The sequence below is a fragment of the Ahaetulla prasina genome, chromosome 7, assembly GCF_028640845.1.
Source record: "Ahaetulla prasina isolate Xishuangbanna chromosome 7, ASM2864084v1, whole genome shotgun sequence".
Taxonomy (NCBI): domain Eukaryota; kingdom Metazoa; phylum Chordata; class Lepidosauria; order Squamata; family Colubridae; genus Ahaetulla; species Ahaetulla prasina.
In genome coordinates this window covers 65,542,207-65,559,024 of record NC_080545.1, presented here as the reverse complement: position 1 = coordinate 65,559,024, position 16,818 = coordinate 65,542,207, and the positions used below count along the sequence as shown (strand labels likewise).

The following is a 16,818-nucleotide window of genomic DNA, read 5'->3' as shown; positions in this document are numbered from 1 at the left end:
CAGACCAAATGGCTCACCAGGTTCTTATCACAAATGCTTTGATAATGAACTTTTACAACCCCTCCAAAATATGAACTCTATACTACAGAGAGGAAAGAGGCTAGAAACTTGGAAACAGGCTAATATAGCATTAATACCTAAAGAGGGGCAATATTTAACATGTAATTATAGGCAAATATTATCAAATAATCTATAAATTGCTTACAACAATTTTAGCAGAAATTGAAAATAATTTTACAAAAATTTATTTATAAATATCAATGTTGATTTTTACCAAAAAGGCAGTGAAAAATGTTAGAACAGAATTATATAATTATATATTATAATATATATATATATATATATGTGTGTGTGTGTGTGTGTGTGTGTGTGTGTGTGTGTGTAGATCTTTGGTTATTCGGGTTTTCTCCCGCGTAAAATTGGAAATGTCTTGGCGACGTTTCGACGAAGTCTCATTCGTCATCTTCAGGCTTCAACCGTGCTTCCAGAAGCACGGCTGAAGCCTGAAGATGACGAATGAGACTTCATCAAACGCCGCCAAGACACTTCCAATTTTACCAAAAGGCAGTGAAAATGTTAGAACAGAATTATATAATTATATATATATATATATGTAGATCTTTGGTTGTAGATTTTTGGTTATTCGGGTTTATATATTTATATATTATATATTTATATATTTATATTTTATAAACATATATATATGTTTTCTGAGGTTTTCGAGGGTGTTTGTATGTGGGTCTTTGGTTATTCGGTTTATATATTTATATATTATATAACAATAAGGAGGTTATATATTATATATATTATATAACAATAAGGAGGTTATATATTATATATATATATATATATATATATATATATATATATATATATATATATATATATATAATACTTAGAACAGTATAATGAAAAACAAGGTTCACTAGTTTGTTCAGACGCAGAGGCAATCTTTGACAATTTATTTATTTATTAATCAAGTTTATATAGCTGCCCATTTCACCAAAAGAAGCTCTGGACAATGCACAACAATCATTTTGGCCTTTTTTATTTAAAGCTTTAGAAGATTTGAACTTTGGAGATAATTTTATGAAATAGGTAAAATTGATTTATAGATCACAAGAAACACAAATAATGGGGTTTTCATGAGCTGTAAGCCATAATCATCAAAATTATGACAAATCAAGGCTCGAACTATCTCACTTTGCATGTAATGTGTCTATCTCATATATTAGTTTCACCTTTTAAGTTGTATTACTGAAATAAATGAACTTTTGCACGATATTCTAATTTTTCGAGTTTCACCTGTATGTCTAAATGCTATTGCTATACGAAGCTTTCAGAAACTTTTTTTGTTGTTGTTGTTTACATTTATATCCCGCCCTTCTCTGAAGACTCAGAGCGGCTTACAGTGTGTAAGGCAATAGTCTCATTCTATTTGTATATTTACAAAGTCAACTTATTGCCCCCCCCCCCACAATCTGGGTCCTCATTTTACCTACCTTATAAAGGATGGAAGGCTGAGTCAACCTTGGACCTGGTGGGGCTTGAACCTGCAGTAATTGCAGGCAGCTGTGTTTAATAACAGGCTTCTTACAGCCTGAGCCACACCGCGGCCCTTTCATAAACTTTCAATTAATGAATAGATTTATTTCCTTAATCTATGATAATTGCTTTAGTTACTCATACACATTGTGGGTCAATAGCATAAAGTCCTGGAATCAAGTGGAGCACCAAGTGGAGTAAATGTTTAACTGTAAAGATATGTCCACATCAGAAATGCCCAATGGTATTTTTAATGGGAGAAGATGGAGCATTAACTCATTTTTGTTGTATGATTTTTATTTTTATATTAAAGAGCACATAGTTAGGTGGTACTTTAATGACTAGCAGATTTTATTATGGCAAAGGTTCTCTTGGCTCCATGATCCAGTATTCGAAGGTGGAAAATGCATTACCTGGATAGAAGTAAAATCTTCATAGTTTAATTCCATGTAGCCTTTTTAAAGAATACACACCTGAGTCTTACCTTCTGCCCTGGTATTGCTAAATCCCATTCTTACCTTTCAAGCCTAGCCAGGTTTGACCAGATTTAACATGTGCCAGTTGAGACAAAATGTGTAGCAAAAATTTAAAGCCAAATAGAGATTGTTTATACAATTTTGAAAAAAAAAATCCCTAAATGAGTAAGATGATCCCAGACACTATGAAGGTTTTTAGGGAAGTGACTATGTTTGTCTTTTGCAAACGCAGTTTTAGGATCACCAGAGATTAACACACTTTCTATTGCATAACCTTTGGTGGTTAAAATGGACTGTGATCCAACAAAGCATTCCAATAATTTGATTTTTAAAGATAATCTAAGTGCCACAGGGTTGTATGTCCTTTCCGAAATAGATACATAGATTTCACTGTTAAATTTATTTATTTATTTATTTTTATTTATTCATTTATTTTGTCGAGTACATATTAAATAACATATATAAGTCTAAGCATGAATTGAATACATAAAATCAGCGGTGGGATTCAAATAATTTAACAACCGGTTCTCTGCCCTAATGATTTCTTCCAACAACCAGTTTTCACCAAACTGCTCAGAAAGTTAACAACCGGTTCTCCCGAAGTGGTACGAACTGGTTGAATCCCACAACTGCATAAAATGAATACAATTAAAGGGAATATTAGGACAGGGACGGTAACACTCTGGTGCTCTCTCTTCCTATAAAGAGCTCCCATCTTTCTTAACATCAAACTTAACAAGGCAGTCTTAACAAAGTTTGGATTGTCCAAAGAAAGGTACTTCCAGTTTTTCAGTTTTGCCATTTTTCGTCTAAGAGAGTCCACAATGTTCTCTTTTTATTGCGTTCGTTTCTACGGTACCCAAAACAAGCGGTAGCTGTGTAAGTGAAATTTATAGCGCCCGCCCGTTTTCAATTTCAGGCGTAATATTTCATAAACTTCCCGCCTTCTCATACATATTCAAAACGGGAGGGCGGTCCAGGCAGGAGAAAGATGCCTCGCATCCAAATGAAAGCTGCTGATCGCTGACGCGCCATCACACCACGAGCCGCTCTGTCCGCTGATTGGACGGGGGAGACCTGGTCTCATGGACAACCAGCCGCGCGCGGCGGTGGCTCCTCGCAGGTGGATGGGTGGAGTTCCCAGAAGTTAGAGTAAGATGGCGCCGGTTGGGGCTCTAAGCCCGGAGAACCCGAGTTGAAGCAGCAATCCCCGCCTGGGAAAGAGTTAATGCGGGTGGTGGGGTGTCGCCGCTCCCTCTGACGAGGTGACTCGCTCTCTTACGAGGTGACTCGCTGTAGCTGAGTCGGACGCGCCTCGCCGGCAATGGAAAACGGCGAGCTGAGCAGCATGGAGACTATGGAGACCCTGACGGAGCTCGGCGACGAGCTCACACTGGGCGATATCGATGGTGAGTGCGCACGAGGCGGCCGCTCGGCTGTGCCCACTATCGCCCCCCTCAGATACAGCAACCGCGGAGGAAAGGGAAGGCGCTGCTCGGTGCGGACCCGGCCCAGAGGGGCGAAGTGCCGCTAAGTGTAGTTGCCTGTCGGCCACAGATACACTACTATATCCCTGTTTAAATGGCTGGGGATTCCCAGAGCAACCTCACACGTGAATTGGCAGGTGTCGCCCAGTGCGTGTAGCATGCCACGCCGCAGTTAGTTTTCTGTGTATCCTTCAAGTCATCCAAATTCAGATGCCTATCATTTAGGATAGAAAATTTGAGAATTATTGTTTACATTAAATTTCAGGTATGCTTGTGATGCCTCCTTGCTTCAGAATAAATATATTGTTTGAACACTGGTGTGTATTTGTATATATAGGGCAACACTGTGTATCCTTATTTGGAAGTTCCCTCAAATTCAGTTGCCTTTCTTATTTAACATACATGCCTAGGACTCTCTTAGATCTATGCCAGCTCTAAACATCTCAAATTGGGCTTAGAAGACAGAAATAATAACTAGAATTGTGGGTGTTATCAGAAGCCCTTGTGCATTTCCTTGTGTATTTGTGAAATAGTTTGTTTCAGTTGTATTTCTTGGCATGTGTTATTGACACTTATAAAATACTGAGTGCATTCATCCACAAAGAACAGGTTTATATGTGAACCTGTATGATTTGTGGGTACTTGGGACTGGAGGGTTTTATGAAAATTTATTTTATTTAAGAACATCTATATGGTTGCCCAACACACACACACACTCATTGACTCCTGGCAGCTTACAAAGATTAAAAACCCAATGTAAAAACAATAAAAAAGTAATAACCCCCCACCCCAGTAGTGACAACCATCAATCAAGTAAGCCACTTGGTCTATCTGCATCAAAATGGTACAGAGATAATTTGGGGGGGGGGGAGTTTTTCATTTTGGCAGTCAAAATTAAGTGTACAAGATATTTTTTTAACATTATGACTGAATAGAATTGATACTTTAATCTGTCAGATACATACTAGCTTTTTGTCTCTTAACATTGCTTCTATTTTTGTACTTACTGATAAATTTTGGGTTCTTTGGGCATGACCTGAATGAACAATTATTTTAATCTGATATTTAATTTAAATGTAATATAATAAATGAAGTTAATGTATGTTCAGTGAAACCATAGTTTAATAGACCTGGACCACATGAAATGAGTCAAATCTTCTGATTTGCATTATGACATCATACAAATGATTTATGGAGTTCTTAGTGCTCTCTGAGTTTGGTTGTTTTCATTACCTAACTAGGTAACATTTTCAGTCCTAGAAGGGAATTGGGTTTGCTCTCTGTTTATATTGTGGGAGGGGTAATAAAATGTCTGCAAGACAGCAACCAACCTCAGAGAGCACTAAGGACTCCACAGTTCAACACTGAGTTATAAATATTCTTTTCTGTTGACATATTTTGTGTAATTGGAATGATGATACCATACATAAATGATGCATTATGCAAATTACTGATGTTGGTCTATTTTCTGTTTAATACGTATTGGTGAACAGTGACATCCTCTCCTAATTACTGTTAAAAATATTTAGCTATCTGTTATATTAAATATAATAATTTGATGGCAACTTTTAGACACGCAGAAAGATAGACCAAAGCTTTTAAAGCAGTGATGGCTAACCTTTTCCGGACCGAGTTCCCAAGATGCCCGAACCCCCAAAATGCAATGCGTGCGCAGCACGTGCCCCCATGCATGCACCCAGCCAAAGCGAATGCACAGCAGAGACCTGACGACCAGCTGGCTGGTGGGAGGTGTGCATGCATGTGTGGCTGAGCTGAACTCTGGGGCAAAGGCTCGCGTGCCCACAGAGAGGGCTCTGCACGCCACCTGTGGCATGCATACCATAGGTTTGCCATCACGGTTTTAGAGGCTGCATATAGTTATGAGGTCTCAGGTTTAAACAGGAAAAAATGCAGTATGTACCAAAATTGCCTGGATATAAGAAACATATAAAAACTAATACTTCAGGCAGGCAAAGAAACCCCTGATTAAGTTGACTAATATTAACATTAATATAGTTATCCTCTCTTAGATTCATATGTTGCTTCTGTGTTCCTAATTTTTATAGCTTATTTTTTCCAGTGACGTTTGAATTAATCTAAATTTAAAATCCTAAGGTACAATTTGGGCAATTAATGCCACATCTTTTTTGCCCAACTTTTAAAAAGGCGGTACAATTTGTTTTCTCTGCCCAGTTTTAGCATGAATCAAAATATTATTTCTTAACTTTAACATTTGAATTTTCTTTTGCCAAAAAACAAATTTCTACTTGTAGTGATTTGACTCACCTTTACACATTTCTGATTCCCCTTATGTTTTTTCACATATTTTCATGTATTTATGTGAATGGAGAATATATTTTGTTGCTAAAGAAAAATAAGTTTGTACTTAAAATGTAGCCTTTGAAGTTAAAGCACTTAATCAAATAACTGAAAAGGAGTAGAAAATAGAAATACTTGTTAAAAACAAGTACTATGTTAGATGTGTTTGTTTTATAAATTGCTGAGATTGGGAAAATTTTTACTTGGTGCCAACAAGTCTATACATGAGGTCCTCGGGTTATGTCCACTTGTGTCAGCAACCGTTCAAAGTTATAGTGATGGAATACAAACTTGAAGTTGTGGCCATTGCATGGTCATGTGATTGCGTTTCAGGCTCTTGGCAATTGGCTTGCAGTTATGGTTGCAGTATTCCATGATCATGTACTTGTCATTTGTGATCTTTCTTGATGGCTTCCCACAAGCAAAGCCAATGGGAAGCCAGGAGGAGTTTACAAGTCACTCTTGCTCCCACTACTTTTTCTCCCAGAAACCCCCATGGGAATTTCATGCTTTGCAGCACCTGCCCATGGACCTGCCATCCCACTGCACACTAGCACCTACCCATATCATTTGCCAGCACTTTCTAGGAGAGTATTCAATGTTTCTTGTCTTTGCTCAGGTTTCTGTTAAAGTGCTTTGCCCTTGACATAGACAATATGCTTGGTGTGGATAATCTATAGCAGTGTTTTTCAAATTCGGCAACTTCAGGGTGTGTGGACTTCAGCTCTTAGAATTCTCCAACACACTAGCTGGGGAATTCTGCTAGGGAATTCTGGAATGACTGGAGAATTGTCAGAGTTGAAAAGTCCACACATCTTAAAGTTGGCAAGTTTGAAACACACTGCTCTAAAGTATAGTGCTTTCTGAGTAATCCTGTTTCAGCATTACTTATGAATAAATGATTCTGTAAGCGTTTTGGTGATGGGCTCTTATCATTTGGAGATCAGCAGAACTTGTGCTCTTTGTATGTTCAGTTTTGGGGAGAGCTCAACTTGCTTCGACTCTCATTGTCTAGATGGTTAATTAGGATTTGCTACCTGAGTGTTACTTTGCTTCATAACATACATCTTCACAAGAAATAGGGAGTCTTAAGGGAGAAAGTACAAAAGCGGCGGGTTTATGAGAAATAGGTCTCTGCTATTACTGTTCAGGAGAGACATGGATCAAGAAGTCTTAGATCACAAAAAGATATGACAATGTCCGGTCTGGAAAAATATTTCAAATTCTTAGAATGTGCCACATTTTAAGAAGTTCTCTCCCAATTTTGTCTGAAAAAATATTTATTCCTAGGTATTGTTGTTTTTCTGAAGAACACCTTTTCCTATTTATTATTATTATTTCTATTAAGCAGCATTTTCAGAGGTGAAAAGCCATTTAGAACAAATAACTTTTAGCATAAATACAGAATAGTTTCCTACTTTTTTTTAGAACAGAAGTGAGCTTGTTTAAATAAGAAGCATACTTATTTAAATATGTAATTATTGTTTTGTTTACATTTTTAAAACCATTAGAAGCTGTTTTTACATATTTACATATCTTTTAAAACAATATAATTAGGTTGACAATTAGGTTGTCAAACCTGGATTGCAAAAATTCTGATGACTGCTAAATGTCAGCAAGAAAATCAACGCTTTCCTGCTGTGTAATGTTTAGGTTTTTGCAGCCCAGATCTGGTAGCCATAAAATAAACACAACTTTCTTTTTAGCAATCAAATCATGTTGATTTCAGGTGATAAATTGGCAATGGGTTTTTATTTTAACAGTAACAGTAATAGTTGTTGGATGTTTCTGAAGTAAATTGATAAGTTTCCAAACTCTGCAGCCTATATTTCCATTACATAAATAAAGGAATCTCTTTATTGGGAAACTATCAACTATGAAATCTTAAAAGTCTTTAAAGGCTTAACCCAGTCAAATGTGGAACAAATCCTTGGATCCTAAGGATTAGAAGAATGTTTCTCAGTCTCAGCAATTTATTTATTTATTTATTTTGTCACAACAATATATGTAGGTATCATACAAAAAGATTATATAGTATATAAACACATATATGAGTAAATATAAGGAAGTATAAGCATATATATAGGAAGAAGAAAAGAAAAACAATAGGACAGGAACAGTAGGCACGTTTGTGCGCTTATGCACGCCCCTTATGGTCCTCTTAGGAATGGGGTGAGGTCAATAGTAGAAAGTTTTTGGATAAAACTTTTAGGATTATGGGAAGAGACCACAGAGTCAGGTAAAGTATTCCAAGCACTGATGATTCTGTTACAGAAGTCATATTTTCTGCAATCTAGATTAAAGCGGTTGGTTGACATTAAGTTTAAATCTATTAGTTGCTCTAGTATTATTGCAATTAAAGCTGAAGTAGTCTTTAACAGGAAGGACATTACAATAGATGATTCTGTGAGTTAAGCTTAGGTCTTGTCGAAGGTGACGAAGTTCCAAGTTTTCTAAGCCTAGGATTTCAAGTCTGGTGGAATAGGGTATCTTATTGTTTTCAGAGGAATGGAGAACTCTTCTTGTAAAATATTTCTGGACACGTTCAATTGTATTGATGTCAGAGATGTGGTGAGGGTTCCAAACAGGCAAGCTGTATTCTAGAATTGGTCTAGCAAATGTTTTATATGCTCTGGTTAGTAGTGTGGTGTTTTTGGAAAAGAAGCTACGCAAAATTAGGTTTACAACTCTTAGAGCTTTTTTTGCTATGTAGTTGCAGTGGGCTTTGGCACTTAGATCATTTGACATGAAAACTCCAAAGTCTTTAACAGGATGGGGGTCATCTGTAAGGTAATGTCCATCTAGTATGTACTTAGTTTTTGGGTTCTTTTTTCCTATATGTAAGACTGAGCATTTGCTGGTTGATGTATGATGTATTTAAGATGAATGGACTTCCAACACCCAGAATTCCCCAGCCAGCCATGCTGAAATGGTCTATTATCCAGAATTTTCCTCTTTAGTTTTCATAGTTGTGGCATTTAAAAAAAATGGAGTGATCATGCTTTTATGGAATTAGATAAGTCTTCTAAGTTGAGCTCTGTCAATTGAGTAGAATTTTTGTTTTCGTTTGGTCCATTTTTTTGCTTAGTAAGTTTCTGCTGTATATTATATCTCATTTAATTGAATCTAATCTTCAATCCTTTTTCCTGGAAATAGCTCAAATTGATTTAAATTGATGGAGAAAGCAGAATAACAAATGAAGCAGACAAAATGCACATGATCAAGTATTTGTGCCCTAAACATTTCCTTGATACTATTACAGAATTTTAAGTTTTATTACTTAATGATTCTTCAATTACAGGATTTATTTTCTAAGCTTCTTGCATATAAAATTAGTAACTTTTTAGTGTTTGTGATTAGTAGAAATTAGTGATTTGGGATCAGTGGTGGGTTGCTACTGATTCGGTCTGGATCTTGGGAACTGGTAGTAATGGCGGCAGGAGGCTCCACCCAGATGTCATCCTGGATGCTCTGTGCATGCACAGAAGCGCCGCGAGTGTAGCTAGCGTGCACATATGGGCGCTCCCATTGCGAACCGGTAGCCAAAGGTAAGTGGAACCCACCCCTGTTTGGGATCCCTTATTTATTTAGAGCAATTATATGGCTGCTGAACTTGAACAATGCAACTCTGGCAGCATACAATAAACAAAAAAATATAAAAATAAAATAATACCAACTAAAAACAAGAAACAACCATTAATTGATAATTAGGGACTCAAATTTATTATATAACTCTGGATGGGAATTCCAAACATTCAGGTTTAAATATCTAAGGAAAAGTCCATATTTTCAATTTTTTTTTTTATTGAAAAAGTTTTTTTAAAAAACAGACATTTTCCCCCCTTTTTTCCCCTCCTCCCAAACCCCTTCCCCCTCCTTCCCCCGGCTTCCCGGGTCAATCACAAGGTATTGTTATACATAAACCAAACATAGAATAAAATTTTCCCTTCCAATCCAATTAACCTCATCCAAAGCTTTTCATCTCCCAACCCCCTCCCCATTAAATAAAATAGCTTTCTAATTATTCAAAGGCAATCTGATATTTCTTAATCTGATATCTGTTTTGTATATAATCAATCCATTTTTTCCATTCAATTAAATATCTTTCCTGCGTATTGTCTTTTAAAAAGCTGAGATTTTAGCCATCTCAGCCAAATTCCATACTGGGGTCCTGACTTTTACTTTGAGACTGTTGCTCTTCTTTACGCTTAAGAGCTCCTCTTGTCACCCTTTGCTCTTGTGGTTCCTCTAATGCTGGCAGCAATAAAGGCTCTTGGATCACCACGCCTTCTTGAATCTCTTGAAGTTTTCTATCACTTCTGTTTCAACTTTCAAAACTGTAGAAAGAAAATCCTTTGCCTTTAAAACAGTGTCAATTCTGTATCTCCTTCCTTGATAAAATACTGTCAGTCCAACTGGCACCTCCCATCTGAATTGAATCTGATGTTTTTTAAGTTCTTGTGTAAAAAAAACAAATTCCTTCCTATCTCTTAACATCTTGGAAGGAATCTCTTTCAACACCTTCAACTCCTGTTCTCCAATTTTTAAAGTTGTCTGATATGAAACTTGCAAAATCTGATTTCTCATAGTCCTTTTCACAAAATAAACCACAATGTCCCGAGGAAGCTTTCTCTGTCTTGCGATCCAGGAATTACCGTATATACTCGAGTATAAGCCGATCCGAATATAAGCCGAGGTACCTAATTTTACCACAAAAACTGGGAAAAACTATTGACTCGAGTATAAGCCGAGGGTGGGAAATGAGGCAGCTACTGGTCAATGTAAAAAATAAAGATAGAGCCAAGTAAAATAACATGAATATTTATTTGAACGAAAAACAATAAAAGTGCAAAAGGGGGTCCCCAAAAAGAATATGGTATCAAAAATACAGTATCTTTAAAAGTAACAGCAACCAAGCTAACGAGCTAAAATCCTCAAAACTGGAGTTCTCCTCCTCATCATCTGTTTGTCCAAACAGAGCTTCAGCTACTTCAGCTTCTGTGATGTTATCCGCATATCGTTGTCGTCATCACTGAGTTCACAGTCGTCATCATCACTGCTGTCACTCTCATACAATGCGCTGTCTTCACTGCCATCCATAGCATTACTAATGCCACATTTCTTGAAGGCACGTTGCACCATGTCCTCTGGAATATCTTCCCATGCATCACGAACCCACTGTGCTATTAGTTCTATGTCTGGCTTTCTCAGATTTCCAACTTTTGTCAGACGAGCTTGACCAGATGTCATCCATTCATGCCACATCCTTCGCACATGGTCCTTGAAAGGTTTATTTAAACTGACATCTAGGGGCTGCAATACAGATGTAAGCCCACCTGGAATAACGGCCAAAGTGACTTGAGATGACTTTGCCAATTTTTTTATGTCATCAGATGTGTGGGCTCTGAACATATCCCAAACTAACAGTGATCTTCTAGTCCAGTCCCCACTCCTCAAGCAAGAGATCCTATACTGTTTCAGACAAAGGATTGTCCAGTCTGTTCTTTAAAAACCCTCCAGGAATGAAGTGTCCAATAAGGTTCAAATTGCAAGTACCGGTAGTCCTCAATTTAAGACTGCAATTGAGCCCAAAACATTGTTTTGTTATTTTCCCTAACTGTATGTATCCCCTGCCCCCATTTTCCCTCAGGCTGCCATCAAAGCGAAGCACGGCTGAATATTATTATTATTATTATTATTATTATTATTATTATTATTATTATTATTATTATTATTATCATTATTATCATTATTATCATCATCATTATTATTATTATTATTATTATCATTATCATTATTATCATTATTATCATCATCATTATTATTATTATTATTATTATTATTATTATCATTATCATTATCATTATTATCATTATCATCATCATTATTATTATTATTATTATTATCATTATTATTATTATATGATGATGATGATTTTTTTGCATTGGACAGAGCGAGCTTCAGTTTACCAAACTTTGTATCTTTTAATGAAACGTGTTAGTCTGGAAGGGACTGTTTGAACTCACAAAACACTTGCAACTTTTAGTTCCGTGCTGAGGATTTTTGGAAAGCAGCCCAGCAATATTTATTTATTGCTCGGACTGCTCTTATTTTCACTCCCCTTTTCTTTTCCTTCCTCCTCCTCCTTCTCTGCCTCTCTTTCGTCCCCACCTCCCGGGATCCTTGCGGGTCGAAGGTTCTGCCCTGCCTTACACCAGCCGCCCACCTATGCCAAGGTCTCCTGGCTCTTTCGCTCTCTGTAAGCAGCGGCTTCTCGGCAGCGTCGCCCCCTCCCTCCATGGATCGGCTCCTTCCCCAGCACTGAAGGCATCCTTAGGAATACACCTCCACCTCCAGGAAAATAAAAGAGGCAGAGAAGGTAAATCGCCCGCCCGTTCGGAAAGGAAGGAGAGGACTCCAATGGAAGAAGGAGAGGAGAATTACCAATAACAAACACAAAGCGCTGGGTTAGAGGTGCCTTGTCATGTACAAGGAGATCAGAGAGGGCAACCACCAAACAATAATCAGACTCAAACGGGCTGCTTATTTGCCATTTGCTCTGGGTAGAACGGGTTTTTTTTTTTTTTAAAAATTGGTTTGGAGAAGGAAAGCTAATTTGCTGATCTGCGCGAGGGTCGGTTTCTTTTGCCTCCCTTCTTCTTCCTCCTCCTTCTTCCCACCCTAGCTTGCAATGCCCCATCTCTCCTCCTCCTCCTCCTCCTGCCCCCCTCTCGGGGGGAGAAATTGTTTGTTCTTGCCGTATTTCTCCGCTTTCCAAGAGGCTTTTCTTTTTCACCTCTTTCTCCCCACCTCCCCAATTTCCATAGGGGGGGAAAAAAAACCTGGGGAAAACTTGGCAAAAAATAAAATAAAATAAAAAGTACTGAGTGCAAATGTTTTTTTTTATACTGTAGTTGGAGTTTTCCACGTTTCTTTCACATTCAAGGCAGCATTCTCCCCATCCTCGCTGCTTTTCCAAAACATGCTTTGAAACCTTTGCATTTTATTGGGATGTATTCGTGACAACGCCCCTCCGCCCCTCCGAGGCGAGAGGAGGACGAGTAAGAGGAGGCGAGTGACAAACAAATAAAGAGAGTTCTTCTCGCCTTGGCTTGACACACACTCGCCCTCCTCTCCGAAAGCCAAATTGAGTGCGGCGGCAGGGTGGGTGGGTGGGTGGGGCGGCCCCCGGGAAGCGCCGGCTGGGGGAGCCCGGGATTGAAGTGCCGGCATGCTTTGCCAGCTCGGCCGGCTCGTTTTGGGGCGGCGGCTGGCCTCCGGCGTTTTCTTCCGCCGCTTTTTGATGGCGGCGGTGGTCGGCGGAGGGGCGGGGCGGAGGGCGTTCGACATTTTCGCCCTCTCACTCGTCCTCCTCTTGCCCGCGGTGGGGAGGGCGTTGTCACTCGCCCTCCTCTCCAGCCGAGTGAGTGCGGCGGCAGGGGAGGCCGCCGTGAAGTGCCGGCTGGGGGCCAGGAGCCAATCCCGGCCCCCAGCCGGCACTTCACGGCGGCCTCCCCACCCCCACCGCCGCCGCACTCAATTTCGCCGGAGAGGAGGGCGAGGTGACAAACGCCAAGGGGCTTAGAACTCTATTTGTTTGTCACTCGCCCTCCTCTCCGAAAGCCAAATTGAGTGCGAGCGGCAGGAGGCCGCCGTGAAGTGCCGGCTGGGGGCCAGGAGCCAATCCCGGCCCCCAGCCGGCACTTCACGGCGGCCTCCCCACCCCCACCGCCGCCGCACTCAATTTCGCCGGAGAGGAGGGCGAGTGACAAACGCCAAGGGGCGAAGAACTCTGTTGTTTGTCACTCGCCCTCCTCTCCAGCGAAATTGAGTGCGGCGGCAGGGGAGGCCGCCGTGAAGTGCCGGCTGGGGGCCAGGAGCCAATCCCGGCCCCCAGCCGGCACTTCACGGCGGCCTCCCCACCCCCACTGCCGCCGCACTCAATTTCGCCGGAGAGGAGGGCGAGGTGACAAACGCCAAGGGGCTTAGAAGAACTCTGTTTGTCACTCGCCCTCCTCTCCGAAATTGAGTGCGAGGCGAGGCGCGTGAAGTGCCGGCTGGGGGCCAGGAGCCAATCCCGGCCCCCAGCCGGCACTTCACGGCGGCCTCCCCACCCCATGATCAAGTATTTGTGCCCTAAACATTTCCTTGATACTATTACAGAATTTTAAGTTTTATTACTTAATGATTCTTCAATTACAGGATTTATTTTCTAAGCTTCTTGCATACCATGAATTCTAAGAGCTCCTTCCATAAGTTTATATTATAATATCACAACCTGATCTTCATTTTGATCCACTTTTTTCTGAACACCTTGCATTTTATCTTCTAAATGCTTATTTGACTGAGAGATCTGTTGCATTTCCTCTTCCAATCCCTCAATTTTTTTACTCAGTCCTTGAACTGCCATGAGAATATCTTCTCTTATTTGTGTCCTCTTTATGTGTTCTGATTTTGACTTAAGTTTTTTTGTGTTGCCACAGTACTATTATCTTTTGGTCTTCCAGTTTTTTCCACACTGACATTATTTGCAATAGTCCTTTTAGTATATACGGTAACTCTATATATTTTATCAATTTGGTAAGCTACCTCTTGGGGTTCCACTTCAATAAATTCAGCCAATGCTTCTGATATAATTTTTCTTAAGTCTTCTCCTCGCTGTTCTTGCATACCATGAATTCTAAGAGCTCCTTCCATAAGTTTATATTGTAATATCACAACCTGATCTTCATTTTGATCCACTTTTTTCTGAACACCTTGCATTTTATCTTCTAAATGCTTATTTGACTGAGAGATCTGTTGCATTTCCTCTTCCAATCCCTCAATTTTTTTACTCAGTCCTTGAACTGCCATGAGAATATCTTCTCTTATTTGTGTCCTCTTTATGTGTTCTGATTTTGACTTAAGTTTTTTTGTGTTGCCACAGTACTATTATCTTTTGGTCTTCCAGTTTTTTCCACACTGACATTATTTGCAATAGTCCTTTTAGTATATATTTATATTCTGTTCCAAGGCAAGAAATAACTTCACTGACATAATGTTTGGCTTCTAAACAGTGAAATCCCCAAAGCCTATAGGTCATTGATGGCTAAACATAAGAAAAGAAAAAGCAATTATAGTACTGGTATTGGAAAAAAAATAGTAAAGAAATTTTGGAAAGAATGGATAATGTTCCATGCTGTTATTATAATAATTTCAGCAGTGGAGGTTTTGGTGTTCTATAACAATTGTTTTAATGGATGAGGTGAGCATTACAAAGAATACATTCCTTACTTCATTTCTAAAAGCTTTTATTGGGGGGAGATTATACTCTTTAAAGCCAATTTATTAATTAAGGAAAAGATCGTATTGATTGATGGAATGTCACAGTGAAAGTCATAATTTCCCTTGAGCAGTTTCAAACTTTTCTTATCTTCTTTCTAGTGCTGCAACCTCAGGTTCAAAGCTTGGTGACTTCCTCTCAAGTTCAACCAGTTGCCATTCAACAGCAGATGCAGACCATGCAAGCTCAGAGAGTACTGACACAGAGTACCAGCGGCACCATCCAGACACTAACTCCAGCGACTGTCCAGGCAGTAGCTGCCCCTCAGGTTCAGCAGGTTCCAGTGAGTTCTTTTAGTATCTTAAGGGAGTAGAATATATTTTATCAATTTGGTAAGCTACCTCTTGGGGTTCCACTTCAATAAATTCAGCCAATGCTTCTGATATAATTTTCTTAAGTCTTCTCCTCGCTGTTCTTGCATACCATGAATTCTAAGAGCTCCTTCCATAAGTTTATATTGTAATATCACAACCTGATCTTCATTTTGTCTTTAAAAAAGCTGAGATTTTAGCCATCTCAGCCAAATTCCATACTGGGGTCCTGACTTTTACTTTGAGACTGTTGCTCTTCTTTACGCTTAAGAGCTCCTCTTGTCACCCTTTGCTCTTGTGGTTCCTCTAATGCTGGCAGCAATAAAGGCTCTTGGATCACCACGCCTTCTTGAATCTCTTGAAGTTTTCTATCACTTCTGTTTCAACTTTCAAAACTGTAGAAAGAAAATCCTTTGCCTTTAAAACAGTGTCAATTCTGTATCTCCTTCCTTGATAAAATACTGTCAGTCCAACTGGCACCTCCCATCTGAATTGAATCTGATGTTTTTTAAGTTCTTGTGTAAAAAAAACAAATTCCTTCCTATCTCTTAACATCTTGGAAGGAATCTCTTTCAACACCTTCAGCTCCTGTTCTCCAATTTTTAAAGTTGTCTGATATGAAACTTGCAAAATCTGATTTCTCATAGTCCTTTTCACAAAATAAACCACAATGTCCCGAGGAAGCTTTCTCTGTCTTGCGATCCAGGAATTAACTCTATATATTTTATCAATTTGGTAAGCTACCTCTTGGGGTTCCACTTCAATAAATTCAGCCAATGCTTCTGATATAATTTTTCTTAAGTCTTCTCCTCGCTGTTCTTGCATACCACAAATTCTAAGAGCTCCTTCCATAAGTTTATATTGTAATATCACAACCTGATCTTCATTTTGATCCACTTTTTCTGAACACCTTGCATTTTATCTTCTAAATGCTTATTTGACTGAGAGATCTGTTGCATTTCCTCTTCCAATCCTCAATTTTTTACTCAGTCCTTGAACTGCCATGAGAATATCTTCTCTTATTTTTGCATTAAAATTCTCCATCATCTCTTTTGCCTATCTTCAGAAAGTTTTAATTGTTCTTTCAATATATCCTCAAGACTTGGTTCAGATCCTTCTTCCAGAAGGCTTTAAAGGTTTAGCTGCCATTCTGTCTTCAAAAGATCAGGAATTTAAACTTAACAACTTCCTTTACTCCATTCAGTATAAGAGAACTCCGTTTGTAACAATCCACAAATAACGCTACTTTGTTGTACTAAAAATTTTACTTTCACTTTCAGACGCCATTTTAAAAGTCAATTAATCAGAGACAAAGAAAGGTTTCAGGTTTCAAAAAGGGAGTCGGTACTTGCCGTGTT

General features: G+C 39.0%; 1 protein-coding gene across 1 annotated transcript in view; it reads left to right on the top strand.

Moving 5' to 3' along the window:
• Positions 1 to 3,089: 3,089 nt before the first annotated feature.
• SREBF2 (sterol regulatory element binding transcription factor 2) overlaps positions 3,090 to 16,818 on the top strand; it is a 43,210-nt gene continuing 29,481 nt past the window's right edge. The window contains exon 1 of the mRNA XM_058190021.1: positions 3,090 to 3,430. Coding sequence (XP_058046004.1) covers positions 3,346 to 3,430 — 85 coding nt within the window. The 5' untranslated portion in view covers positions 3,090 to 3,345. The remainder of the gene's footprint in view (positions 3,431 to 16,818) is intronic.